Source organism: Aulostomus chinensis, chromosome 2 (genome assembly GCF_037954235.1).
Source record: "Aulostomus chinensis isolate RoL2024-O1b breed Wild chromosome 2, RoL_Achi_v1.0, whole genome shotgun sequence".
Taxonomy (NCBI): Eukaryota; Metazoa; Chordata; class Actinopteri; order Syngnathiformes; family Aulostomidae; genus Aulostomus; species Aulostomus chinensis.
This window is the reverse complement of record NC_141321.1, coordinates 9,986,477-10,013,157: the sequence shown is the minus strand read 5'-3', so window position 1 is coordinate 10,013,157 and position 26,681 is coordinate 9,986,477. Positions and strand designations below refer to the sequence as shown.

The 26,681-nt window shown below is 41.5% G+C and overlaps 1 protein-coding gene across 10 annotated transcripts in view; it reads right to left on the bottom strand.

Annotated features, from left to right (window-relative positions):
- neo1a (neogenin 1a) overlaps positions 1-26,681 on the bottom strand; it is a 151,918-nt gene that overhangs the window by 79,421 nt on the left and 45,816 nt on the right. For 9 of the 10 annotated variants that reach the window (XM_086226920.1, XM_086226863.1, XM_086226929.1 and 6 more), the window contains exon 2: positions 19,282-19,606. In XM_086226920.1, the coding sequence (XP_086083046.1) occupies positions 19,282-19,606 (325 nt within the window). The remainder of the gene's footprint in view (positions 1-19,281; positions 19,607-26,681) is intronic. The other variant, XM_086226873.1, reaches the window with a different exon arrangement.

The following is a 26,681-nucleotide window of genomic DNA, read 5'->3' as shown; positions in this document are numbered from 1 at the left end:
GCCATTATTCAAACCTCCAAGTTATTCGTTTAGCTTTCGCATCTGAGAGGCTCTGATGAAAATATGACCTCATCGATAAGCAAATAATTGCCTTTTTTTGCAGAATACTTTTATCTATCAGCTAATCAATAAATCTGCTAATTGCTTCAGCTCTGCTGGAATGTTATGAGGAAGCTGAGGTGTGTGTTGGAATCTAAAGCTGGGAATGATGCTCAGTATGTGAGTCAGTGTTACTCCGGGGTAACCACCAACTCATGTGCTTCCCATGAGCCTTCACCTGCTCCATCCTCCGGCCCAGCTATCGCCCTACAGAGGAAATAGGCCTTGTTCATTACAGGTAATTGAGTTGTAGCTGAAACAATACTGATTGCATTAGGGCCCTTAATCATGTTAAGGTGTCTTATTTTATCACAGGAAATTTAGCTCATTCTTGGCCCATTTCAAAGCCGACCTTCCACAGAGGTCGTTGCCATGGGAGACAGCGGCTGCTCCCATTACACCAGCCTAGATAAATGTGCTGGCACAACGACCGTACATCCGTTTGCTCATTCTGTCTCACCTTCCGCTTTTCCTTCGCCTTCTTAGCAGAGAAAGGAGAGTTAACAAAGGATGCAAATGGAAGGCCCCCCCTCCCCCTTCCCCCGGATTATGACGGAGTTGTCAATCAAACACAACACAGGTGCCAAAAAGAGTGGCTATCACTAGCCTGTCCTCGCCTGTCAAGTGATTGTTTCCTTGAGGCCCTGAGCAATGCCCCTAACCCTCCATTGGAATAAAGTAACCCTCCAGCAGCTCAACAGGCCATCTAGATAAAGGCAAAGACCCCACCCCCCACCCCCACCCCCGTCCTGCTGTTGATGGGCACAGATAGGAACTGAAGGGATCTCCTCCCTTACCACTGCACCATCCACCTCTATTGACTATTTTTCTGCCTCTCCCCTGCAACTGTGCTGCCTCTTTCTCATTCCCTGCATGAATCTTCCAAGTCGCTTTCACTCAGTCTCCACCCATTCCCATCACCCCTCCCTCCACACATTTCAGTGGGAGCTCTATTGTTTGCTAGAGAGGGGCATGCTGCTGCTGGTTCTTATCTGAGGATGCTGGCAGCACATCTGTAGATGCTATCGCCGGCCCTGTTGCTCTGCTTATGCTCCAGCCTAGCAAGAGAGGCCAGTCTGGAAATGAGATGGATGGAGGTTAGGGCCAGAGGAAAATGGAGCCTGGTTCTCAGAGGAATGATGGAGTGTGGGGAAGAGACAGGAGAACAGGGAAGGAGAGCAGTGTTTCCCATTAATTACCTCGACTGTGGTGGTCTCACCCTTTATATTCTGACCAAAAATTATTCTCCCAGTTTTCAAATTGCAAAAAAGATCTGTAGTGTTTTGCTCTGTCTCTTCAGCAAAACATCTCTTAGCACGTGCGCACGCACACACACACACACACACACACACAGTCATCTTTGTACAAACAATACAAGATGTTCATGTTTTATACGTACTGAACACACGCTAACATAGCAAATTTTTAAAAGTAGCCATTTTCTTTTTTCCAACTTTTGAAGTGTACAATCATATATACTGTATCTGTGTGTGTGTGTGTGTATATATATACATATATATACACACATACATACACACATATCTATACAGTATAGACATACATACACACATATATGTATATACAGTATACACACATATATATACATACACATACATATATACATACACATGTATATCTACAAATGTATACATACACACATACATATACATACAGTCGTCCTCAAAATTATTCATACCCTTGCTAATTCTTGTGATTTTTTCATTTAGTGATGAAATAAATGCATGTTTTCAAATTTGTGTTTTAGCTTTATGTGACCAACAATTGAAAGATGTCTTTGACATGGTGGACGAGGACTGACTTTAAATGAAACCGTCAAAATTTAATATCCATTCATCAAACTACCAGACGTTGGCCTTCTAGTACTCTTTAGTCCGTCTGTGTCTAGCAGGTTGGGCTAGTCCAAAATAGCAAAATAAGGGGGGGTGTTCAAAGATAGATTGTTATCTGTGAAACAGGGGTGCTTTAAAAACACCCCCATTAGCACTTGGTACTTTCCTCCTGATGAAATAAACGTGGCAAAAAAATGACGAATCAGATTTTTGGTCGAACCAGAACGTATTGACTAATAAATAGACGAGTCGACTGGGAGATTACAGCCCTAACATATATAGATTTTTTTTTCATCATAAACATTGGGAAGCGGACAGTCAGTCATCAGACTGATCCTGATATGTTATACAAATAATCAATATTTCTCAGATACAAATATTTTCAAATGTTATTGTTCATCTCTCACCTAACATAAGCGTAAAAAGTTACTGTAACTCTCACCACCGTCACTTGTGTGTTTGACTTTTATCCATGTCATCGTCACCATTCATATGTATTATAACTCGTGTTAATTATTAGAGCACAGGACCATTTTCAGGAGTTGATAGATCTACTCTCTTAATTTTCCAGGTTGATGAATTTAACTATGAAAGTACCAAACTACTCCTGCAGCAAAGCATGCACACAAAGGTTGTCCCAACAGTCTCACAAATTCCAAGAGAAGAAAAATCAGGAAATCAGTGAAGAAATCATCTTCAAAGTAAAACCAGTGCTTCAGCAGGATATGACTCAAGAACAAAGCAACAACATCCCACAGTCCTCTAACTTTATCATGTAAACGTCTAACTTTTAGCAGCAGATAGTGTGACGGAGAGGGATGAAAGAGATCACTTTCTACAGAGCTATGAATTTATGACAGCTTCTTAACTGTGACCAACACTACAACCGTTCATCAGCTTGACTCCTCAGCAGAATGTTGAACTTCTCTTTGAAATGTGTGGGTGTGTGTCAAATTATACGCCAATGAAGGCAAGGCAGAGGGAAAAAAAAACCTGCCTCATTACAGATTAGAAGTGAGCCGTGCTTAAAGAGGATTGTTCATATATAGACAGTTTTCCAACACATCTCACTGTCAAGAGTTTGGAGCTGACATTCACAGAATAATGTGTGTTTGGTTTATTGCTGGTAATGAAATGTGCATCAGAAGCACCGGCAGTCAAACACGCTACAAAAAGCTGCAGCTTGACTCCTGAATTCAAACAAAAATTGTCCTTCAAAGTGAAAGTTGCACACTGACGAGAGATTCTCCTCTCGCCAGAAGACTGAGGATGATGAACGCCTGTGTTGGCATGAATGTGAAGGTGTGCGTGTGTGTGTGTGACATGTCTGTGGGCAGCAGATGTTTCTGGAGCCACAGCTGTAGGGTGGCGAGCCACTCAACGCGGCCAGGGACATTCATCATCATTTACCTAGTCTCAGGGTGTGACAGTGTGGCAAATTAATGTCAGTTAGCCATTCCCCACCCTTCCCTTTGGCTTTCAAGACAAAAATATTCAAACATAAGCAAAAATTGTCAAAATTGAGTCCTTAGTTTGAGTATTCTAATACAAACCCTGAAGCTCTACACATTTACATTAGGATTAACATGATGAGAGGTTCAAGTTTCATGAAATAAACTCTCAGCTCAGTTTGAACAACTGTGTGGAGCTGAGACTGCTGAAGAAAGACAGATTAAAAAGAGGTTAGAAGGTACACAGCATTCGTTTATTTATCTGGCAAGTCAATGTAGCAGATATATGCCACGATACTATTCTATACATTCTACTCTATAATCAGTGAAGAGCCTAAACATCAGAGATGTGTTGAGGTCTTTATCTCTCCTTTCCTTGGTGACGTGACATTATTCTGGGCCGCTTCAGTGAGCATCAGTAACAGGCGGCTCATATTTCAGCTGGGGATGGGACATGATGGGAAGACATTTTCAAAGTTCATTAGCCATGTCTGGTAAGACGCAGATGCCTCACATAATACCGAATAAACAACCCACAGCAAACACAGACATCAAATATTGAGAGAGCACACTGCTCATACAGAATCATTCAGCCCCCTGAGGCCCATGATGACACAACGCTAACAGGTAGACTGTTGACTTATTGTGGCTGATTAAAGGGCAACACTGAATACAAAGTTATTAAAACCATATCATGATTATCGGGGAAGACAAAGAGACATTGAAGGCGACCTAATCAATCACACAACTCTAATGGGAATGATGTGACAGAGCAGAGAGTCTGACAGTGTGGTATTTTTACACTAATGCCACAAACTGATGGTTAAAAAAAAAAAAAAAAAAAGGCACCAGTCACTGTTGCTCTTTACCCAGTTGTCCAATCACAGTTTAGGAGGGGTAGGACAAATGCCAGAGGTAATTCCATCACATCATGTATGAGTGCTGAACAGCAACAGAAGAGTGCTTGAACCAGATGGTTGTACTCATTTCTTTACCCCAAAAACAAAATAACTTTTCATGATCCCACACAAACCAGCAGATCATCTTCCTTCCCTCTGGATTCAGTCATTTCACCCAGAGCAAAGCCAGGAGGGAAGAGGTACCTTCTGCTGGCACTTTTTCCTTCTCCGGACATTCTGTATCATAGCAACCAAACGCTGTACCTCCACAGTGTTTTCAGGTTGGTACGTTCCCCAGTGTGCTTTGTGTTTTTCAGCAGGAAAAGAAAATGTTTCGGGGGACACTGAACAACCTTAAATCTTGCATATGAAGGACTTGGGACTTCCATGAGGGTGAGAAAATAAAACATGAATATAAATCTGACATCTGAATGCATCATTTTTTCATTAAATATGTCTCTGAATCTGAAACTCATGGTGAGGGGCCTAGATTCCCACCTTAGAACTGAATGGTGTTTTAATGTAGTAGAGCTACTTCGTATGAATTAGATGGAGTTATTGTAGGTTCTATAGCGTCCTCCCACAGACCAAATTGCCAGAAGGTGTGAATGTGAGTGTGAATGGTTCTAAACAGCCCTGTGCTGTACTGGGGACTTGTCCGGCTCCACTCGACCCTGGTACAGGATAATAGGCATAAATAATGAATGAAAATTTACAATTGCTGCATTAAAAGAAAGCTTAAGAGTGAAGTAGATGATAAAAGCAGAAGGGTGTGGAATAGAAGACATGTTCTAGTGCTTAGTGTGTGTGTGTGTGTGTGTGTGTGTGTGTGTGTGTGTGTGTGTGTGTATGTGTATAAACATCAGGGGATCTTTATCACTGACCTTGAAACATGCTATTCAGTCAGCTTAGAAGAATGTGCACACAAATAAACATGTGTGCACTCAAATTGCAGTTCAGGATGCAAACAATTCTATAATAGCTCACATCATTTGAAGGGCGCCTCCAGACGAATGTCATGAGCCTCAATCTTTTCTCAGTGTCATCCATCAAGCCTCATCAGATTCAAGTCAGCGCTCACACGCTAAGATCATGCTTGTGTGCACACTGCCATGCAACCACTAAACCAGATTTGACACTTCCGCAGCTCACTTCCACCATCATGAAGCCATGAAGGCACTGCAAGGTGCGTCTGAAGATGCTCCCCAGGGCCGTTACACACATAGTTCAGGGCGGCGCAGTCAAAGGAGGATGCACGTTAGAGATGCATAGACTGTAGTAACATCCACCTGTTAGGGTCAGCCGGTTCACAGAAACTCTGATTAATAATGGATGGGTCATGGGTGGTAAAATAACCCATCAGTAATGAGGAAAATACTAATTAAATTCTGTAAAATGTGAAGAGAGATGAGAGCAAAGCCACTCTGCTTCCTGTAATGTTACCGGTGTGTGACGCACGTCTGCAGCATCAACAGAGTTTGCCTTTAATTATGGTTTCATCTCATTCCATAATAAATTGTTGAAATATTGCCCTTCATATGATATTTTACGAAGTGTTCATCTGACAGCTTAAGACACTGAAACACAGGGTTTGTTTTTGCTGAAATCAACGCGCTGCTCAGTCAATACAGCGGTGGAGTCCATGCCCATGGACATTTCCTTTGGTGTTTTCTTTTACAGCGTCTCATTTTTTCCTGGAGGTGCAGTATTGTGAAACATTGTATTTGTGGTGGGCTTTTTCAGCAGCGCAGTCTCTTGATACGATGCTGGCTCTTTCACGTTTGTCTTTAGTGATACAAGATTCCTCTCTCTTCATTACAGTCTATTGCACCAGCGGGGTTATTTTTGTTCAGAGTAACTCCTGTAACAGTTTTAATGAGGTGGTTACGTTAACCTCACTTTTCTGCTTCCCCTTTTCAACGGTGTTCATTTCCATCTTAAAGCCTTCCACCACCTTCCCAGACGATACAATATTCTTAGGCTTTCAGAGCAGCTGCAATCTTCTGATTTTGAACTGTGTGTTTTATGTTCATGTAGAGAACCAGACGTTGCTATAGAAACTTAAACTTCTGTATTCTAAGAGCATATCTTTGAACATAGCTGTCTGGGATGCAAATGCTCTAGAAGATGTTCAGGCACAGACACCTTGTGTACATTCGCTACATCGGTCAACATTTGGGTGGCAGGTGGATGGCCGATGCTAACATGCAACTTTGATGGCGTCACAGCTGATCCATGCATCTTTAACGCACGCACACACACACACACGCATGCACACACACAAACCTTAATATTTTCTATGTTGTTGAATTACTCATTGACGTGACAAGATTCTCTTGCTCTCCATCTCCCTTGTTTATCACAGGCTCTTCTTTTTCACAAATCCCCCCTGCTCAAACAAGTCTAGCACCTGCATCACATATGTCATGCCTCTGCACATAAAGACTGAGTCTGTGCTCAAACAGTCCTGAACGGCACCCAACAGTTTCCCATACAGCCTTTATTCCACATGAATATGGTGCCCCATTCATTCCTGCTCTTTTATTTTGATCCTTGTCGCCCTGCAGCATGCACAAAAACACTTGGCACCACCCGTCAGTCTACCCACTTAAAAAGCCATTTTTCCCCTCATGTTAGCTCTGACAGACTCTGACTGAGCTAAAAAGTAACAAAATAAATACAAATGTACTCTGATATTATTGTCTGGAAAGATTTGAGGGTTTCTTGGTAAAATAAAAATGTATGAAAAAAACGGGACCGTATTTTAACAAAATTGCAAACGTTAGTAACCACTGGTTCCCCTTGTTATTCACCAAGACGCGTTCTTGATAAAGTGAAATTCAGCCATCTAGAAGAGAAGGCATGAGATGGGAACTGAGTGAAAGCACAAGGAAATGCTTTTTGAGGTGTCAACTATCACACCTTGAGTGTACCCTTTTGAGAGCAAAGCCACTGCCATCATAATACCATCAATGCTTACAGAAACCTGCAAAAAACTGATTGAAATAACACTGATCCCTCAAGCATAAGAAACTAACTTCAGCTTCTTCAGTTCACCCCATCTGTGCACAAGACGATGTGTTCTCTCGGTGTAGAATGTGCAATGAAACGCTCACGGTCGCATACCCGGGACAAGCCAAGCAGAGTAAGATATTCAGTTCAAACATATTTTATTTACATCTAGAGCAGCAAAACCAAATTGTCCCTGACACCCTGGTATCACACATTTTACTCACAAAACAGATCATCTCATCATAGAGGAAAAAAATGATTATATGCTCACCATCATCTGGTGACAATGCTCCAGGAAACAGCCAAAAACACAAGGGCTTCAGGGCTGTGAGGCCAATGAAAACACAAATCTGAATATGTTCTTTTTATCTTCTTTCAGATGTCACGACAAGTTGCCTTGAATAAAATCTAGCTAAAAACTTTCCCCCACTCAGGCTTTTTCTACTCGCACAGTGTGCCTGATGAACACAGAGGTGTGTTTGAAAAGATTTCCCTACGGGAACCGTCAAAAAACCTGAGTCTCTTTCAAGGATCAACAGTCCTGTGAAGCCCAATTTAGCTTTGAAACATGGGGACATTTTAATACGAAAACCCCAAATTGCCTCATGCATGCTCGCTCGGACGGGCATTTGGAGATGAAAGGGCAACGTGGATGAGCACACTGCTCCGTCCATCTCTATCAGTGACACCGCAATGAAGGAGACATGGATGCTGAATGTCAATGAGGGAGGGGAGGATAAACAAATGCTCTCAAGTGCAGTCTGGCCTCTTTTTTTTTTCCTCTTTTTTTTTTAAATGCAGATATATGGACGTGAGAGATTGTCCGCAGCAAAACTTTTCACAGATTTGAATGAGGTTCTCCCCAGCTAGTAACACCACCGCACACTCGTTTTTTTTTTGTCTTGAGTGTAAACCTTGCCGCACATCCACAGTGAGAAGTCCACATAGGAGTACAGATCATTGTTTATTTAAGAGATGCCTTCTCTTCTCTGAGTGGTTCTACTACCGTATCGTAGTACTCACCTGATGTGGTTACAGTGTGTTGTGGTTACAGTGTCATGAGATAACTTTTGTTGTAATTTGGCGCTGTACTGTAAAAATAAAATTGACTTGACTTGAGGCATGAAAGGAGCCAAAGAGAGAAGACATTTTAGGAAATATTTGGCCATGCATTTCCTGTAACTTCAAAATCCCCATTCATTTAGGATGCATTCACACTGCATGCTGGGCCCTCCTTTTGTAATTTGCCTATATCCTTTTGTTTTTTTGACAGCCTGTTACTCTACTCTTAAAAGTGCCCCACATCCAATGCTGATACCCAAGACTAACTTCACGCTTGAAACACTAACGATGGTACACGCATTTCACTTTTGTCATTTTTAGTTGTTCTCCTTTTCTCAACAAGGTGTGGGTTTGCACATCACAGTAAAAATGTATGCCAATAAAGTAAGAGATTAACACATTTCCTATTATGTGCAACTCCCAATTATCAGATCAGTCTGCTTCACATGGTAACCATTTGTCCGAGGTAGGGTTAGGGTAATGTGGCCTAAATGTTTTTCAATTCTCTGATTTGGGGCACGTGTGTGTTTTAATAGGTCACTGCATGAGGACAGAACTAATTTAGCTGGTATGAAACATCATCCAAGCTTAATGTGATGCCTGACTGTTTATTCAACTTGTCTGGAGTAAAGGATCTTCATGTGTCATTTGACATATTTGAAAAATCTCTGGTGAGTTCTGTCTCCAGAAGTGTTCACATATTTTGGAAGTATATCCCCAAACAACAGCAGCTATTGAGGGACAATTTAATATTGCATGAGACCTCCAGATTTTGCTTCTCACTTACAGGCAACTCTTTTGAGAAAGACATGCACAAAAGACAAAATACTCAGACTAATCAACATGTCACGCTGGCAGCCAAATTCTTACTGAAGCCATTACTCTATCCTTCAGGTCCAAAGTAAAAATGAGAACATTGAAGGGAACTCTCCAAGGTTGTGTGGAAAAGCCTTGAGCTATGAAGAATCATCACTGATGTGCAGATGCCTCACACACATCTGAGGATACACTCAAATTACATAGACGTTTCACAGTGCTGGATGTCTGTCTGGAGTGCTGGAGAACACACAACACTAGCACAAGTCGGGAAAGTCATATGTATAAAATCTTTATGTGCTGATTGCACCAGTCAGTTATCACCCTCATTAGTGCACATTTATTGCAGGATGGAAAGTTCAATTGGACAATTATTTGAAATGCTAAAGGCAGCTCAATTGTAGAGAAGTAAATGTCTCTTATGTCCATCCATCCATTCATTTTCTTCCGCTTCTCCTGTTATGGGTCACAGGGGGGTGGAGCCTATCCCAGTGGCTTTCGGGCGAGAGGCGGGGTTCACCCTGGACAGGTCACCAGTCCATCACAGGGCCAACACATAGAGACAGACAACCATTCACACTCACAGTCACACCTACGGTCAATTTAGAGTATCAATCAGCCTCGACCCCTCTTGATGTCTTTGGACTGTGGGAGGAAGCTGGAGTACCAGAGAGAACCCACACAGGAACATGGAGAACATGGAGACTCACACAGAAAGATCCTGTGATGGAGCCGGGACTGGAACCTGGAACCTTCTTGCCCTGAGGGGACAGTGCTAACCACTGCACCACCGTGCCGTCCCTGTCTCTTATGTAACAGTGTGAAAAATCTGTTCAGAAAATTTACACCTGACTTTACTACTCTCAGGTACATTCAGCGTAGTGTTGTTGTTTGAGTGAACAGGTCCACATGGGTTGCCTGGTGTCCTCAATTTGTTTTCAAACCTGAAAGTCTGGACGGCTTCCTATCTTTTGTTACTTTACAAACACAAAATGCAGTAAGTTACTTTCCTGTTGCAATTCTCCAAGAACACAGATGTAATTAGAGTAGAGCTGTTTTTTTCTTTGGTATCATTCATATTGTTTTCGTTGACATTATGTTTAAAGTGACATATTGAGGCACTAAACCACACAGCACTTCTCACTGAAGAGGAATAATATTTTTTTTTTTAATTTACAAAAAGCTTCTAATTTAAATCTACTCCAAAGAAATGTGCATTGATGTGTCTCATGTTACATTACAGAGGTGCCATGGTCCAGCACAAGCTACGGAATAAAATCTGGATCAGTACCCAGTTTGGCACCATCTTTGCCACACCCAATCTGTTCATGAAATCTGCCAATCCGTGAACAACATCAACATCGGCACACAATTCCAATATTCCTGATCCTATATCCCCTCTCTATCAAAAACTGCAAACGAATCATACCACGGTTCAGGTTCATCATGGACTACAACGGAGGTAGGGTGTAGTCAACCCCTGGCCCCAATGAGCTGGGCCCGTCAGTCATCACACGGACCAACACTAAGGGTTTGACCAAACTCTGGTCCTGTAGTCCTCTCAAAACCTGTTTTTAAGGTTCTGATCTAAATGAACAGTGGGAAGATCTGGGCTGTACAAGGGTAAAAGTGGTAAGTTACACACTGATATCACTGGTCTGTTTGAAAAACTGCACTTTTCAAGGACACTGAGAAACTTCATTGTCTTTCATGTCACAGTCACGTGTTTGTGTGCATCTTTATATTCAAATTCAACAAAGCCAAAAGCATCACAACAACACTAAGAGCCCACACCGAAGCAGAAGACCTGCGAAAAGACAACCCTGCAATGGAGCTGATATTTTAGTTAGCAATCACAACCAAGCTCATGTTTAAAGACATGCCACATTCAGCTGAAGTATTCTGGAAATATACAAAGAGTGAAACGGCTGGGTATGCATTCCCATGCACACACAATACACACGTACAGTTAGCCCTGTGTGTCTGGAGAGTAGAGATAGGGCTGTCTCCATCAACCCCTCCACCTCCCCAGAGGACTGCATCAATCAGGGAATACACCAAAAAGGGAGGGTGCCATCTACCTCAACCCCAACAGACTACCAACACTGTTCTCCTGTCCTCCAGAGAGTGAGAAAAAAGATGGATTTTCCCTCCAGCTCTGTCCTTAGCTAAGATTTCCCATATCATATTTTCTACGTGTGTCCTCGTCTTGTTTGTCTGTTCTGCAACCTCATCTCTGCAACAACAGCTTGACCACACAGTTTTTCTTTTCTTTAACAGCATTTTTAGTTTTTATCTTTTTCATTACTGGGGCTCCAAGGGGTGCTGAATGTCTCATTCTTCAGCCCAATATATGATAAATGCACCTCACTAGCGCTGTGTGGACTACAAGAGCACCAGCCTTCCTATCCCTCATGTGTGCAGGAGATAGAAATCAGCATCGTAGAACACCAGAGTGACCCTGACCCTGCGTCTGGGTCACGGCTATTCATCAAAGCATCGACCCCCGCACTCAGCAGCAAGGCACTGCATTACTGGTATAAGTGGGGAAGCCAATGTGCAAACTGTCCACTCCTGATGCAGCCATGAGCAGGGATCTAAGAGTCTTCTTTTTATTTGACCAGGATCTACGAGGTCCCACAAAAGGTGATTTCTTTTCTTTAACTGGCAAACAGCAGGACAGACAGCAGGGTTGCTTCACTTAAACTAGCTGAAATAGACAAAGATGGGTTGAACCCTAGAAAGATTGCTTTCACCATCTGGCAGAGTGTTTTAAGCTCAAAACAATGGTAAACAACACTGAACAATCTTTAATGTAAAGAAAGTCAAGAATATAACCTAAAGAGGTTATGATCTGCAGGCCTTCAATTCAATTCGCAGCACTGAATTGAATCTCAGGAGCGCTGTGAAGGTGTATTGTGTGAGATAAATTTGAGTTTGATTGATTTTGCAGCATCTTTCCTTAAAAGTTGCAACAAATTTTGTGACTTTGATACGAAATAGCAAATTCTTTTTATTTTCTAAATTGTGGGGGGAAAAAACATTGTGTTAAAAAAAGAGCATCGATGGTTTGAAAATAGCCCAAACCAACAGTGGTTCCATTATGAAACTGATATAATTAACCACACTGCTTCACAAACGGCATTCTCTTTCAATTGTAGGATAGTATAAATCTTGTTGTTAATTAGACGGGTTTGCTTTCTTCATTGTTTTTACATGCATTCACACTCGAGATCATGACATGTCACACAGAGTCATGAAATTCACTTCACCTCTAGAAAATGCTGGCTCCCACATCAATGAGAAATGCAAAGTTTTCAAACTTTTAGCAGTGAAATTGACTACTTTTAGCAACAGAGGTACAGAATTTCAAAAATTTGCAAGCCCCTCATATTGCGCTGGGTTTGGCTGATTTTAAATAAGTTAGTTCAATTGCAGAGCTGGGATTTACTGGAGACTGATTTGTAAGTGCTGCCCTACAGTTCACGACTAGTGTAAAAATGTGTCAAATTTTGTCAGCCTGATGTTGATATAGTCAAGATTTACATACACACACCCAAAGATTTAATTTTTGACAGTGAAACAACAATATGGTTTACGAATTTCTTTCTTAAAGTTCCTGTGAGAGTGAGGAAGATGTTTATTTGTTGTTTTGGAGTTTTATCACTGTTTGTTCGCCATTTTGGCTCTTTATAGCTTGAGTGCAGCCACTGTGGAAAACTGTGTCCAAGTTTTTGTGTGTGTGTGTGTGTGTGTGTGTGTGTGTGTGTGTGTGTGTGTGTGTGTGTGTGTGTGTGTGTCTCTCTCTCTTTCTTTAGGCCACTGGGTTCATTTGAGCAGTGCAGAGGTGGAGGACTGAAAGGATAATAAAGAGAATGGAGGGCTGAAAGAGGTAGTAAAGAAGGTAGAAAAGGAGGGAGGTCGGGAGGGTGAGTCACCAAAGGAACACAACAAAGGGAGAAAGAGTGAGAAAGGATGAGCGGTTGTAGAAGTGTTCCTTAGGTAGTCTGACAGAAACACTCCAGAAGGATGAATGTGTCCAACTCCATAAGAAGTAAAATCTAGCAGCACATAACAAGTATATGAGAGTGGTAAAACACCATCTGGTTGGGTGCCACCTCTGTGTGTCCTCAGAGCCACTTCAGCCTTTCAGGTGGCAGTTTCTTTTGACTGCACAACTGTTCAGGTCAGGCTGGACCTTCAACACTACAACTGAGAGGTTAATACTGTATACTGGGGTATTTAGAAATGGCAACGTGTCAAGAGCGTTACCTTCCTTAACAACTTATTCCACCCAAGGGCCCAATAACTGTATAGGATCTTTTTTTAGGATTTAAAATATGTAACTCATCAGCGAAATTAGTTCAGGATCTAATGGAAGAGCCATTCAACTACCATCCAGCACTGATGCTCATTTGTACACACAGGCTCCTATTGGCTGAAATGATGAGACTGCGGCCACCATTTTTTTAAAACATGCAAACCAAGTTACCTGTGGGCTGGTGTAAAATGATAGAACATCCGTCTGTGAGTGTTTAGGGGTTCTCAGCACCTTCACGAATGTAACAAAAAAGTTGGCAAGTATTACATTGATCAGTGGGTTTTAATGGGGTTTCACAGGTGAGTTGCATCAATTCTGCACCAACATTTTATGCCTTCATGCTGGCAACCGCTGGTGGTAAGAGGCATTGTGACATGGTCTATGATTTGTCAAAGGTGTCCACTGGGACCCAAGAATGAACTGAAAGGATTTTGGAGGTCCAAGGTCAAGGCTACTGTGACAGGCACAAATCACCAATGTGTATCACACAAAATATTATTTCTGTTTTTTGTTTAGTTTTTCCTCATTGGTTGGCTAAAGGAGGCGCTGCTTGTAACTTCCCCTGTGAATTGAATCAATGTATGGCACATGAGTAGGTCGAGAGGTTTATTAGCTATTAATATTGTGCAACAGTAAAATTTGAGTAAACAATTGGATACCACCCACTCTCATTTAAGAGCAGTTGACATTTTATTCCCACCCACAATAATTATCTGACTATGAGTGCCACAAAGTCTCTTCAACAATAACACAAAGGGGCTCTCTGTGACGTAATCATCCTTTTTCACATTTTGAAGCTGTCATGTCCTTGGGGGTGCAACAACTCTTCAATCCCCCCCACCCCACCCCAACAGATTAAAATACATCAAAAAAGGGATTAAAGCATCTGGCGACACCCCTAATACCTTCAAAGGGTGTCCAACTCTATCAAAGGATGAGCATGCTTAAAATATGAGGCGACACACATGACACATGAAGAATTTATAATTTGTACACGTGTGTGTGTGAGTGAGAGAGAGAGAGAGAGAGAGAGAGAGAGAGAGAAATGGGATTTCACCGAAACATAGCAAAGCAAAGTGATAAGTTAGTTATCGTCAGACGCCACAGTAGCCTGTAGGTGAGGGAGAGCAAGAAAACAGTGAGAAAAGACACAAAACAAAAAGCGGATATTTGAATAGAGAACTGTCATGTTATGGAGGGTCAGGAATGAAACAAAAAACAGACAGTAGGGGAGAGACAGGACAAAATTAATTTTTCCTCATTGGGGGTTTCCCTTTTAAGTGGCTGTGAGGTGGGGCTCACTTCAAGCGATTCTTATGGTGGGCTGAGTTCAAAGCACAGCGGTGGGAGGAGGGAGAAAGCAGACAGTTACGACGGGAGTTCTCATTACTCGCGTCGCGCTCCGTGTCCTGGCTATCACCACTCGCTCCCTTTCTGCCCTATAATTTTTCTCCCCCGCCTTTTCTCTCACCAGGACTTGAATACATAAGATTTCAACCCCCCTTCTTTTTCTGTGTGTGTGTGTGTGTGTGTGTGTGTGTGTGTGTGTGTGTGTGTGTGCGTGCGTGCGTGCGTGTGTGTTTCCACAATGTCTGACTGTGCGCACAGAGACTAAAACATACAGACTGGATGACAAAGCAAGTGCAAAGAGGAAAGATGAGGAGGTGGAGAGCTGTGGCCTCAAGGCTGGGGAATATGAACAATAATAAATATTTCAACAACCAGAATCCCTTCTTTTAATAATGATATACAGTATGTAGTGTGTGTGCATACTCTAACAGAGCTTTACAATGAAATATTCATTTCATTAGGCTGCATAACAATGCAAATTCAAGAATCCTTTTTGAATCATTAAGTAGGAAGTACAAAATGCAAAACATCATAATGTGATTATTTCGACACATGTATGACTCATCAACGTAGTGGCACTGTGCATTCCTTTTCCTGAGGTCTGCAGCAAGCAAACACTTTGCCACATTTATAATCTCCAGATTCAAGGGAAGTTTAGTGCTTTATTTATAATTTTACACCTTCCTGCAGTACCTGGTATATGGATATTGCACTTGGCCACACAGCAAGTTCAATAATAGTTAGATAAATTGTTAATCCCTATTATGAAACTGCATGTTTGACTACACTTGTGCTCATTTCAAAATTCTGTGTTCAAAATGTCCCTTTTTTGGGTTATTTTCCCCATTGGATTGATTAGGTGTTTAGCTTATACAAGGATTATGTGCCAAAATGTGACAACAGAGGGTTTACACTGTAAAAGTTAGATCAATGTTGTACATCTAACAGGAAAGGGATCCCAGAACTTTTTTTTTTTAAAGGGCTTTCTTGTATGAACTGCATTCAATCCATATTTATATGTATCCAGTATGATGAGTGAACCTAGAAATCATTGAAGTCTACTTTCATGTGAAGCTGTGACCTTTGTCGTGAAGCTATGTGAGCAACTGACAGAAAGGTTGAGGCTGAAGCTGAGGTGCAGCACAGGACACAGACTATGGCAATGGCAGCAATGTGCGGGAAGGTTCTGTGGAGAAGAATGAGCGGCACGTCGCCTGGCAATCAATCCCAGATATTACCCTGATAGATGTCAGATATGCTCCCTGCCATACTAGCCATCCGTGACTCAATGCGTCATTACATCAGAGAGGTCGCGCCCACTCTGCCCTGGCCCGCACCATCACTCCTGGGTCTGATGGCGGCCTAATGGCCTGCTCTCACTACCCTGCAATTAACCTTTTTATTGGCCACCTGCCAGCCAGCTGCAGATACATCAGCGCTCGTGTATGTGTGTATGTGTAAATGAAAAACCATAAATGCAATTGCAGGGCTCTAGACTACAACTATCCAGGCACCTTGTGACCATTTTTAAAAAATCATTGAATATTATAACTTGGTGCTCTTGTACCTACATTTGACTTCAAGTGTTGCACAGTATAATAATACAGAATAGGCAGGTCTGTTGCAAAACCCCTGAAATTACTACTGGTTGTGGGGGTCACGACCCAAGTGGATTCAAGAGACACAGAGGTGAGTTATGAAAATCAAACTGAAAATGATTACTATCACCTATTTTAGCTCAACTAGGTTAAATTTTGACTGCCATTAATGTACATGTTTTGTCAAATTAGTGTGTGTGCAACTTTGGGGTTGTGAGTCAGATATGTGAATCATTAATTTGAGGCACTAGGCTGAGAAGTTTGATAAGTCCTGCTTGAACAGTGACACAATTCCAGCTGTATATCCCGTACTTCAGTTTATGTACGACAGCGGATCGGGGTGTGTGTGTGTGTGTGTGTGTGTGTGTGTGTGTGTGTGTGTGTGTGGGCATGTGGCTTGATGACAAAGCTGACACACTGCTTACATGCCAACTGACAAAACAAAGCCCGTCCTTGAATAAAGTTTTTAATTTACCCTGAGAGAGCAAAACCTCTCAACACACAGACAATTCAAAGAATTCAAAGAATGGCAGGCCAACAAATGTGATTGTAAACGATGACATGGGAAAAGTGTGGTAGGTGTGGACTTTTTTTAACATTATTTGACTGGGCAGCGATAACCGTGCACTGTTTAGGGAATTTAGCAAGTGCCAACTGTCTCTATTTGCAAACAACATTCCTACCGGTGACAACAACTACAAATACTAGATCACTGTAAGCTCAAACCTGGACCACTGATGTTTAAGATATCACAGCAAGGAACTCCATAGCTTCACAAACACTGTACAAGTACAACAAAGAAGAAGTATTATGATCTATTATTTTGTTCAGTTGAGACAACTGTTAACATATTACATAGCACATGCAGTTAAACTAACTTCTGAGATCTTCTCTGTACATCCAACAGTAATACAGTGCATCTTTAACTTGTAGTTCAAAAGCCTCTGACAGGAAACAGAATCAGCTCAATAGCAGCTCCTCACTAGTTCTCAGTATCAAGCAGGCTAATACTGTACGATCCTTTTGTCAACAAGAAGCCTCTCCAGCGTCTTTAACCCTGCCAGAGCAGTACTGAGGCAAAAAGCTCAAAGTAAAAGCATTCTGTGGCTCCTCCAGCTGCAAATTGAATTTCAGAGCACGACTTGGCTCAAAACACCTAATAATCCCACGTCACTTGCTGTTCTGAAACGGAACAAGGTCACATTGCAGTGCTAGAAATGGAGAGAGAAAAAAACAAACAGCTTTTTCCAAGCATTTATCCAGTAGGGCACTGCATTCAGGCTTCTACAAGGTGAAGGAAAACTATAGCTGGCAGGCCGACTCAAGGGCAAGAAAATAATCAACAAGAGAAAGCAACTAAAGAGCCCCACCACATCAGTATAGCATATAAGATTGTACATTTGCACAATCACCACTGCTTTTTAGGTGTTACAATGACACTGATCCACTGTTACATTCTCTGGCCAGCAGCTTCACCATTTCAGTTCACTTGTAATGAACGTGTGCAATTTTTTACAGTCGTTTCAGTCAGAAAATGGACTAAAAATCCACTTTATACTCCCTGTCCAGCACTAAATGTCATAAAGACACTGTTAGCCGGTGAATGTCCTGGGGCTTTTATCAGCCACAACATGAGATGTTTCCATCAGGAAATGTTTGCCACCATTAAGAATGAGTAACAACACACAAGCTTGTATTGTCATTCACTATAATAACCTTCTTTCCGATGTCCTAACAGGTAGCCAATCATTTGCTAATTAAGGCCTGATTTTAGTTTGAAGATGGGATACAGGGACACAAGTTTTGTTTGGAATCAACTAAGCATGAATTATAGCACATATTCTTAGATGGGGCTTAAACATCATAGTTTTTTGAGTCGCAGGTCTCACCTGAGGTCACCAGCAATGCACTGAACCTGCAAGCAAACCTGTGACCGCTCCACAGCCAGGCTTCCAAGAACATTACACAGGCAAGTTGTCGAAAAAGTCAAGTAACAGGAATAACTTTCAAATCTGCAGAGACAACCCTCAAAAAGTCCAGTGCCAGATCTGCCAAATGAGGCTGGCATATCATAAATCCACTATGAGTTTGGCTAAGCGCCTGAAAACTCTAAGTCACTGCTGAGCCATCTCACTTGCTCCAAAGTTCTATGGCTAATGTTTGCTCAGTTAGTGCGATCTGCTTTCTATTAAATGTTGATTTGGATGAAGCTTCAATCATCCACAGGTAATTAACACCTAAACACGGAAGTCCAAAAAATTATGTTCAGGACAGCTCTAGTTTTATCTTTCATCTTTTTCTGTCTCTCTCTTTTTTTTCTTTTTTTTCTTTTTTTTTTTTTTACTGTGGCCAGCTTGACAAATGTCTTAAAACACTTGAAAATTTACTGTCAGATTTATGTGGATGAACAGAGTACATCTTGGCAATTTATATAGCTACTTTCTTTCCTGTATATTGACACTCCTACACTAAAAAGCATGGTCTTTAAAGATGTGATGCACTGTGGGAAAGTATAGTATGTGAAGTCAGCTGTCAGTGAACACACAAAGTCTTGCTGATTTATGCCACTATGTAGACAACAAAGAGTCCTTAGGAAAGGTTAAACATCAAAACAATTGAATTCCCTGAAGGTTTGCCACTGGTGTGTAGGAGAGTCTCTCAAGTCCTCATTTGGCAAATGACCAAAAGTTAAACCAGGCCTTTCTAAGAAAAACAATTTGCATTTTGAACAAGGTTCAACTATCAAGCTGTCAGTCTATTTACTGCTAGAACATTAACAGTATTTCAAATATCTTCAAATTCACAGAACTTTGCCATTCTTACCTGCAACAAAGAGGCGTGCCGTGCGACTGGAAATGGATCCCAGGTTTTCGATGGTGGCGACACACTGGTAGGTGCCCTCATCAGGCTTGTTGTGCTTGGAGTGAACCACATGGGTGAAGAGCAGCGAGCCATCTGGGAGTATACGTCGTCGCTCATCTGAAACCAGGCTCAAGAAGGTGCCGTCTTTCTTCCACTCTATGCGTGCTGGCATGGATGCATCGCTGTGTGCCGAACAGTTGAGCAGTGCCGAGTTGCCCCGAATGGCCAGAGTGTCCTGGGGCTCCACTGTGAACCAGAAGGGGCTGAAGGGTTGCACTGTTGAAGCGAGAGAGCCGAAATAGAGAATGAAGAAAACTTAGCTGGATGTTCTAGACAACATGTTTAAAGCAGGCTCCTTTAAACCTGAACCCCAACAAGAAGTGAATGACTTTAAATTAAAAATCCTGAAAATTGCTTTTGGTCCTTCTAACATGGTTCTTTAAGTTCTACTGTCAAGACTCTTGTCACGATTAACAGCTGTATATTAGCACGTCTCAAATAAAATGTAGGGATTACCACAAGGGTCGATTCCCTGACCACTGCTATTGCTCCTACATGCTCCCACCTGCCAATATCAGACATTTTGCAGATTCATACCATATGTATGCAGATGGAAACATGAATATACATATATATATACCTGTGTCACCAAAAAATAATGGCTTAGTTAACACACTGCGTATGTTAAACATACTAGCTCCAAAACATGTTGAATGAGGGAAAAGCTGAAGTTATGATTTGTGGTGCAAACAGAGAGAGACTAAAAGGTCTTTACACAACAGAAAGAAAAAAAATAAATGACAACAAAATGCAAAAAACTTGCCAGCTAATGAGTCAGGGAAGTCTCTCTGCCTTTCATTAAAAAGGAGCATGCCACACAGCTGTCCTTCTTGATGTACATGTGCAGACTGTTGTGATAATTAGCAGCTCGCTTTGTTTTCAAGTGTCTTGCTTAACTGCAATTCTACCAGGAACCAGGATGAGGTGCTTAATAAACAAATTTACCTAGCTAAAATTAATGCTGTAACACATAATGATAACATATAGAATGTTCCATGCTCACGTCCAGAGATGCAATTTCGAATACAGCCAGTGTGCATATAGTTTACACCTGGAAGCTGCAGAGCTTTATTATTAACTGTTGAGGTTTGTCACTGGTCTAACAGCTTGGGTGTAAGAAAACTATATGACTCACTCTAAAGTACATAGGAATACTGGCTGCCTATGAGTTTAACCACGTGACTAAGAAATCAAATACAAGAAGTAATTGACTTCAACAGCAATTCTGTGTAAGTCATAAAGAAATTACTGCTTGCTGAAATGAAAGGACTCATAACCGTGAAAGAAAGGTTCCCAAAGCAATACATCTTTTTGTTCATTCTGCGTTTGTGGCCTCTTTGGCTGAATCTCCCAGATACTCCAAGAGGCTTTTCATTATGAAACCACAAGCCCCATTGGAATTGGACAAGAGGAACTGACAAATTTAACCCAGACTAGCCTCCCTGGCACGTTAATATCACGTCTTGCCTTATTATAAGCAGAGAGTGCAGAGGAGGAATAAACACTTTGGAACCTACTCGCCATTTCCTTTCCTCAAGCATGAGTGCTAACATCACCCTGACATGGATAGTGCCAGAGTCACAGTAAGTGCAATTTCTTTGCATTTGTCCTCATGCATTATTCAAGAGCTACCACCCCAAGAGTCACACAGTAGTATTGTTTAGATAAATAACACCAATTATCAGTTCTGCAGGGATAGAGGAGGGATAGAAAAAATAATTAAGGGGGTCTGAAGGTAGTTTAATAATGCACGAATGGAGTGAAATAAAACGGTGAATGTTAAATGCAGTTTAAAATATGCCCGCTCTCTTCCAAGGAAATGGCATATCTCCGAGGAGAGAGTGAGACGAAGACAGCAAAGGAGAGAGAACAAGGAGAGAAAGAGATGCTATGTCAACTGTTCAGTCATTCAGCTACTAGGAGGTAATTTCCTCACCTTGCGGTGCCAAGTCCCTGGTGTGGAATCCAAAGAGAGAAGTAATGTAATGTGTGGTCCATTATTGTAGCAGTATGGCCACTTGTCCTCAGTGCACTTAGTTATCTTGAAAATGCAAACAATTACAGTAAAATGTAGTACATTTTACACTTTGGGGACAAATGCAAGCAACACAGGATTTCCACTAAGCTGTGCAATTGCTTCTATAGTAAGTCACCAATAAAAGAGACATGAGAGGTGGACAGGACCACAGCATCAAGGCCAGATTAATTAACAAGGCCCCTTTGCTAAAGACAGAACAACATTCTTTTGCTGAATGCCATATCCACTTATGCCCTTATATTACCACAATTTTTGCACAACATTAACTTGCAACTTTCAACTACAATTTATGTTTATTTGTAGACTGAGCATATAAAGGCTGAATTATAGGTTTGCTGATAGAAAGGCAGCAGAATTGCTCAAACATATAATATTTTCTTTTGAAAACCCATTCAGGCAGAACTGGATTCAAGATTCAAGTAATAACCAGCAGTAAGGAATAAAATATATAAGGTCCTGAGCCAGCCCAAAGCAATTTCAACTGTAACTCTTAGCAGTAAGTGAGTGGTTTTAAATTAGAAGGAAGCAGCTGATTTCAGGAAACTACATTCAGAGCACTGCAGTGTACACATTGTGGACTGTGACAACACCAGCAAATATATTTTACTGGTGTACATGACAGATGGATAGAGACCAGTGGGGGGAATCTGTCACTCCTGCAGACCAGAGGCACCATGGCATTCTTAATCATCTCTGCTTTACGCTGCTGGATCCGTGTGTGTATGGGTTGGCCAGAGCTTCCAGGTTGGCTGGTTTCCAGTGAAAACATCATCTTCAGCCGCTCTCGATCTGAGGAGGAAACTGCTTGGCCTTGTAGGTCCTGCGGCATCTTATCAGAGCCAAAACAGCCGTCTTTGGCGGCTTTTCTTCATAAGAGCAGTAGGGGAGGACTTAGCTTTGCAAATAAAATGACAAACCATCTGCTTTCAGTTGCAAACACAACCTCTAGTGTTACCGGAGCAGGAGTCCAAGGATATGGGTGATTGGGGGGTCAGGCTGGGCACTCACCTCCTTCCATACAATATCCACACTATGCCCATCTGGAATCACTTTCCTCACAACTCTATTAAGGGCATCACTACCAGTCAAACTGCGGACAGATAAACAAGCCAACAGACAAGAAGGAGAACAATAATGACAGAGGTAGCTGCCAAAGTCCAAGCTCTAAAAACAACACAAACACAGCAAGATGGGGCAGTTTAATCAACGCTGGACTCACTACATGCTGACTAAACAAACATTTTCATGAAAAGTGTTGTTCACTTCCAACAAAAAGCAGGCATTCTGGTCCAAAACAAACTACTGCATTTTGATTTGTTTGTCTTTCAGACACATATTTATAAAAGAAAAACCTCACATAGTTGATTCAGCCATACACATGAATGAAAAAAGATGTTTTTCGTTTATTTGAACTGGATTATTATTTAGAAAATAAGAAGTAATGAATGAAAGCAAACATTGAAATTTAAATCTTACCCCCTGTGTTCAAGGAAAAACACACCTGGCCAAAATATCAATATAACTGTGCGAGTGAAATAATTTTAATCACAAATTCATGTCTTTCCTGTAGGGGATTGAGGAAAATAAGCAAGCAGAGCCAGAAAATTATCTTTGGGTTAGGTTAAACCCAACAAAAAGTACTAATTTTAGCAACTAACAACGTTGTGAGTTGCTGACGAACACCTGCAGATTGAGCTTTTTTCTTTTGATCTGTTTGGAAATGGTCACTGACAGAAAGCTCAAAAAGCACATGTATATTATCATCGATGTGCAAGAAAACATCAAACCAAACCTTACTAGGATAGAAAACGAGATGGAAACAAAAGGTAGATGAATTTAATTTTACCATGTGGATTTTTTGGATGGTGTTATCTTTTCATCATTAATATGTGACTGAACCAGGAAGACAAACACTATGTCAATATGATACGATGGGATCAACTTTCCCATCAATTTTTCTTAAAGCAGCAATTGAGAACATATTTTTAGGTCAGATCATATCAGTTTTGAAATGCTGCAGGCTTTTCACAACACAGTAGCAGAGTACAAGCAGACGGGGATGTCAAACATCACACTGAGGGGAAATGTAATCTGTACAGGTCCTGCAGTGAGGGATTGGCCATTTTGTCTTTGAAAACTGGGACCCGCCTCAACAGGTGACCAGAGGGAGCGAGAGAGCTAGAAAATGAACCTCTCTGCTCAACAAGTACCACCTGCTTCCTCGGTCTCGAAACCACTTTATTTAGCAGTCATAAAGGGTTTTCCTGAGTAAAACTGTCAGTAACTCACTTCTGTGACCTGTATTCTATGACAAGAATCAGTTTCAGTCGCAACATGTCTACACAATACTATTCCTGCATGAGAAGAAGGTGTAAAATGCCAGGAGATGGCAATAAAGAGAAGTAGGTGAGGGTCTATTCACCACACAAAGACCACTGTTCTCTTCTATGGTTGACTCAGCAGGAAACCTCCACCCTCATCGACCCACCGTCTGAGAGCAGCCATATTTACTACACTTCTTATTGAGCCCCTCTTGAGACAGAGCAGGCCACTCTCATGACCAGTTCAACAACACAGACCCTTCCGTGGCTCGGACTACTGGCACAACAATGACCTCAAAGACCTTACAACGGATTTGACAGTCATTTATAACCACTGGAAAGTTGCCATTACACTTTAAAGCAATACTTCACCCACAATGGGTATTTTGCCATTAAATACAGAAACATGTTTCTGTATTTTTAGCTTGAAGCTAATAGTGACTGATAGCTACCAGCAGATACAGCAAACAAAACTGTCTAAAATTTTTAGTTAACCAACTCTCAAACACACAGTCTGGTATAATCTACAACTTCTTCAGCAGTTGTATGCTCAGTAATCCACATACACTTTGATTTAGCAATAATAATGATTTAGCAATAATAATAATAATAATAATAATATTTTCTACTTACATAGTGCTTTTCAAGACACTCAGACACTTTACAAAGGTTGCACTATCAGAGGTGCTACTTGTGCAACCAGATGGCGCATTTGAATCAATTCATCCGGCTCATCCGCATTTGTTCCGAACTCACTGTTGTATTTCATCTTTTAGCTCAAATCAATGTGTTTGTGGATCTCTGAGAATATGATCGTGGTAGAGGTACAGGGAGGTATTTCGCATAATAATCAATAAATGAAGTGCAGCAGTTTATTGAACATTCCACAATATCACAGTAAAAATAATCACTCTGCTTGTTTACAGAAAGCTAAACAATGCAGGCATTATGCCTGTATTCTGCATCAGAGGCACCATGTGTAAAATATGTTTTGAGTAAACCACTCTGCTTTCCTGGTTGCTGCTTTTATACAGATGTTGATTCAGCACTAGTACTATCTCAGCTGCCGTCTCAGTGGTGGAATGTTCTGTTTCTCCATTCTATACAGTGAGCCATGACTGCTGCACAATGTTAAGGATTTGAACAGGGGTTACTGTATTCAAAGGGTTTTTATTGTCACTCACTCTATATCAGACATATAGTCAATCAAAAAATGATGATGCGTATTAGTTATCTGTCCAGTGTTTTTCCTTCCATCTCCTGCACCAGGTTTGTTCTAATGGCTCTTACAGAGATGGTCATCTCTACATCCTTCCTACAATACACTGTTTAATCTTCACACCTTCATCTTTGCAGAATACTCAATTTTTTTATGGAACCAAAATTCCTTCTTTGGCCCATCTGCCACCACAAAAGCCCAAAGGAAAGTATCATCATATGGGACTATACAATAAAACTGAAGGAGCCAAATCTAATATCCTTTTTTTATTTTTAAATGCATCGATTCCTTTTTGTTAACAAAGTATAGTGCACTTGAAATGATAGAAGTGAAAATCTGAGTTAACAAATGGGAGAGCAGGAGAGATTGCATGAAAAAGAAATGCACGTCTTTCTCTCCATTTACAGCAGTTGATGTTAGGGCTAATGCCTGGGATGCCTGAGGGAGGCAACTCCGATCAGAGATGCCACAAGCCACTGATTCTGCTGCCGTCAGCATTCCCTGCAGCAGTTGATGAAATGAGGGGTTATGGCCAAGCCATACAGGGATGGACAAAATGATTGGGGCACCTAGCGCTCACTAGCTGGCACCTGCTCAACTGGCAGATTAAAAAAGAGAAGGATCCAACGTTTTCAGCTCTCAGTTCTCTATCGTGCTGTCTGTTTGCTGCTGTTATGGAACTCTGGCATCCCAGAGAAAACATGAAAGGGTCACGAACAGGCCTGGATGAGCACACCACCATCAGCTCCGGTGGCACTGAATACAGCCAGATCATGAAATTGTGAAGCAAACGTTAGTCTCTTTAATCAGATGAAGAAATGGATCCTGCTAAGATATCTTTTCTGGTTTGCAGTTTCAGAAAGTGCATCAAGCACAAAGATATATATCTGCTAAGGTGCAGCAGAGGAAGCAATGGCAACGTGCATTTAATGAGTAGTTAATCTAATTTTTCCAACAAACACACAAATTAAGTTTAACTTCCTGTTTTACTGAGAGAGGCACAAGCCTCTATTTCAAGACCTCCCAGAAGACAGGACACTCGCTGCACTAAAGCCCCTGATGCACCAGGCGACAGTCGGACAATAGTCAATGTCAGGTCATCAGTGACCTTTGTCGTTGCAGCGTGTCCCCCATATTAACACTCGTCAGTCTTCCACAGTGGCAGATAAAGCATGTTTAATCACCAGGGGAGGCTTGGTGAGAGATCAGATTTGTCAGCTTGATGGCACATAACGTTTGATTGTATACCGAACTTCATACATTTAAGGCACGGACAGAATTTTGCCAGTACTACAGCGTACTGATTCACATTAAATCAATTGGTACCAAATTCAAGTACCTAAGAGGACACCTGTGTGTTAAGTATACGTTTCAGAAAGACACAGATGGTGATATCACGTAATGTCAATAGAGTCAGGGAATTAGCGAGCAGCACCACAGAGTATCCAAAATAGTACAGCTAAGGGCCAGTATTTCTTAACTGCTGTGTCAGAGTCAACTGGACTGTTTCAGTTTGCTTGAACATGGTTTTCATCTCATTTAAAAAGGCTTCTTCAGTGGTGATGATGGTTTTCAGTCCTCCATGTCATGGTAAGCTTCTGACCATGCCCAAAAAGGGTGGAGTGCCATCTCTCAGGGATGAGACCCCTGCCCCAAGTGGAGAGGAGTCAGATGAGGTGGCTCATGTATCTGGTCAGGATGGCTTCCTAGAGAGGTGATAAGG